General features: G+C 46.4%; 1 protein-coding gene across 1 annotated transcript; it reads left to right on the forward strand.

Annotated features, from left to right (window-relative positions):
* The first annotated feature begins 916 nt into the window (after positions 1–916).
* On the forward strand, positions 917–1,891 carry LOC148554744 (uncharacterized). Its single transcript, XM_088490469.1, has one exon. It carries the CDS (start codon positions 917–919, stop codon positions 1,889–1,891), a length of 975 nt encoding a protein of 324 aa, XP_088346595.1.
* Positions 1,892–2,323: the final 432 nt, after the last annotated feature.

The raw sequence follows: 2,323 nt of genomic DNA on the forward strand, positions 1-2,323 counted from the left end.
TTCAAGAAAATTTAAAAGTCCTGATATGGACCTCTATGACGGAACCACAGATCCGAAGCATCATCTAAGCAACTTTAAAAGTCAGATGTACCTGGCTGACGCTTCTGATGCTACTCGTTGCAAAGATTTTCCGACCACCTTGACGAAAGCAGCGATGAAGTGGTTCGACAGTCTTCCCCCAAGGTCTGTCACTAGCTTCAATGACCTCTCGCGAAAGTTTCTGATGCGGTTCTCTATCCAGAAGGACAGAGTGAAGCACGCACCGAGCCTCCTGGGAGTAAAACAGGAGGTCGGAGAAGCTTTAAGGGACTACATGGAAATGTTCAATAAAGCGTGCTTAGAGATTCAAGACCTGCCCACGGAGGCAGTAATTATGGGCCTAGTAAATAGACTTCGAGAAGGCCCCTTCTCCCAGTCCATATTGAAAAGGCACCCGACCTCCTTGAGTGATGTACAGGAGAGAGCCGAGAAGTACATCAACATGGAGGAAAATGCCAGACTACGAGAGCCAAATTGGCGACCTGGGTATTCTCACTCCTCAAAAGAGAAAGAAAGAGAGCCCAAGAAAAAAGAGGACGTCGTCCCCGAAAGGCCTAGGAGATATCACTCCTATACTCCTCTACGAGTTTCCTTGGTAGATGTATACAGGAAAATCTGCCATACTGAAAGGCTACCGCCCCCTAGACCCATCAAAAATAAAAAGGGAAAAAGTCGTGGCGACTACTGTGAGTACCATAAGATATATGGTCACTCAACGAATGATTGTTCCGACCTTAAAAATGTGATAGAAAAGCTGGCCAGAGAAGGTCGGCTTGATAGATATCTCATGAAAAGGTCGGACCATCATGGAAAAAGGAAGCGAGACGACAAGGACTGAAGAGATCCACTACCACAGACCCTGAAAAGACACATACATATGATCTCGGGAGGGTTCGGTGGAGGCGGCCTCACAAAGTCATCTCGCAAGAGGCACTTGAAGAAAGTCTACCAGGTCGGGGGCGAGGCTTCCGACCTTCCAACCATCTCGTTCACAAAAGAGGATGGGCAAGGAATCATTCCTGGACATGATGATCCAGTTATGATAACTATGATTCTTGCCAATGCCCATCTTCACAGAACCTTGGTAGATCAGGGGAACTCAGTCGACATCCTTTTCAAACCAGCATTCGATAAACTAGGGTTGGATGAAAAGGAGTTAAGAGCTTACCCTGACACTTTATATGGACTGGGGGAGACACCAATAAAACCACTGGGATATATACCCCTTCATACCACTTTTGGAAAAGGGAAAAAATCCAAAACTCTGAGCATCGACTTCATAGTCGTCGATGTGGGGTCAGCCTATAATGCCTTAATCGGCAGAACTACCCTAAACCGGCTCGGAGCAGTGGTATCCACCCCTCATCTTTGCATGAAATTCCCAACACCAGAGAAAATAGCAACTATCAGGGGAGACCAGAAATTGGCAAGGAAATTCTGCAATGAAAGCCTAAACCTAAGAGGAAAAGGAAATGAGGTGCACACAATTGAGCTCGGAGGGGTCAGAGTCAAGGAAGAGTTGCGACCACAACCCGGGGGAAAAACTGAGGAGGTACAAATTGGAAAAGAGGAAGAAAAAAACACCAATATAGGAGCTGACCTGAAAGAAGAGTTGAAGGAGAAACTTACAAAACTCCTACAAGAAAATTCCGATCTCTTTGCTTGGAAAGCCTCCGACATGCCGGGGATAGACCCCGAACTCATGTCACACAAACTATCAGTTTATCCCGGATCGCGACCTGTTCAACAAAGAAGGCGGAAGCTCGGACCTGAAAGGGCTCAAGTGGTGGAAGAACAAGTGCAAGCACTCCTAGAAGCCGGGTTCATCAAAGAGGTCAGATATCCGGCGTGACTGGCAAATGTGGTGCTAGTCAGAAAACAAAACAACAAGTGGAGGATGTGCGTCGATTACACCGACCTGAACAAGGCGTGTCCCAAAGACCCATATCCACTTCCAAGCATTGATACCCTAGTAGACTCCAGCTCAGGGTATCAATACTTGTAGTTTATGGATGCATACTCGGGATACAATCAAATCCCGATGTACATGCCGGATCAAGAAAAAACATCATTCATCACGCCTAGGGTAAACTATTGCTATGTGGTTATGCCCTTTGGGATAAAAAATGCTGGAGCCACATATCAAAGGTTGATGAATAAGGTGTTTTCACCTCACCTTGGGGGATTGATGGAAGTCTATGTAGACGACATGCTAGTAAAAACCAAGGATGAGACCGACCTCTTGGCAGACCTCTCGCAAGTCTTCAACACCATAAGGTTGCAT

This window comes from Arachis ipaensis, chromosome B6, assembly GCF_059453495.1.
Source record: "Arachis ipaensis isolate K30076 ecotype BB chromosome B6, ASM5945349v1, whole genome shotgun sequence".
NCBI classification, from domain to species: domain Eukaryota; kingdom Viridiplantae; phylum Streptophyta; class Magnoliopsida; order Fabales; family Fabaceae; genus Arachis; species Arachis ipaensis.

Coding starts and splice junctions, on each gene's coding strand:
- LOC148554744 (XM_088490469.1), top strand. CDS start 917: ATGATCTCGGGAGGGTTCGGTGGAGGCGGCCTCACAAAGTCATCTCGC.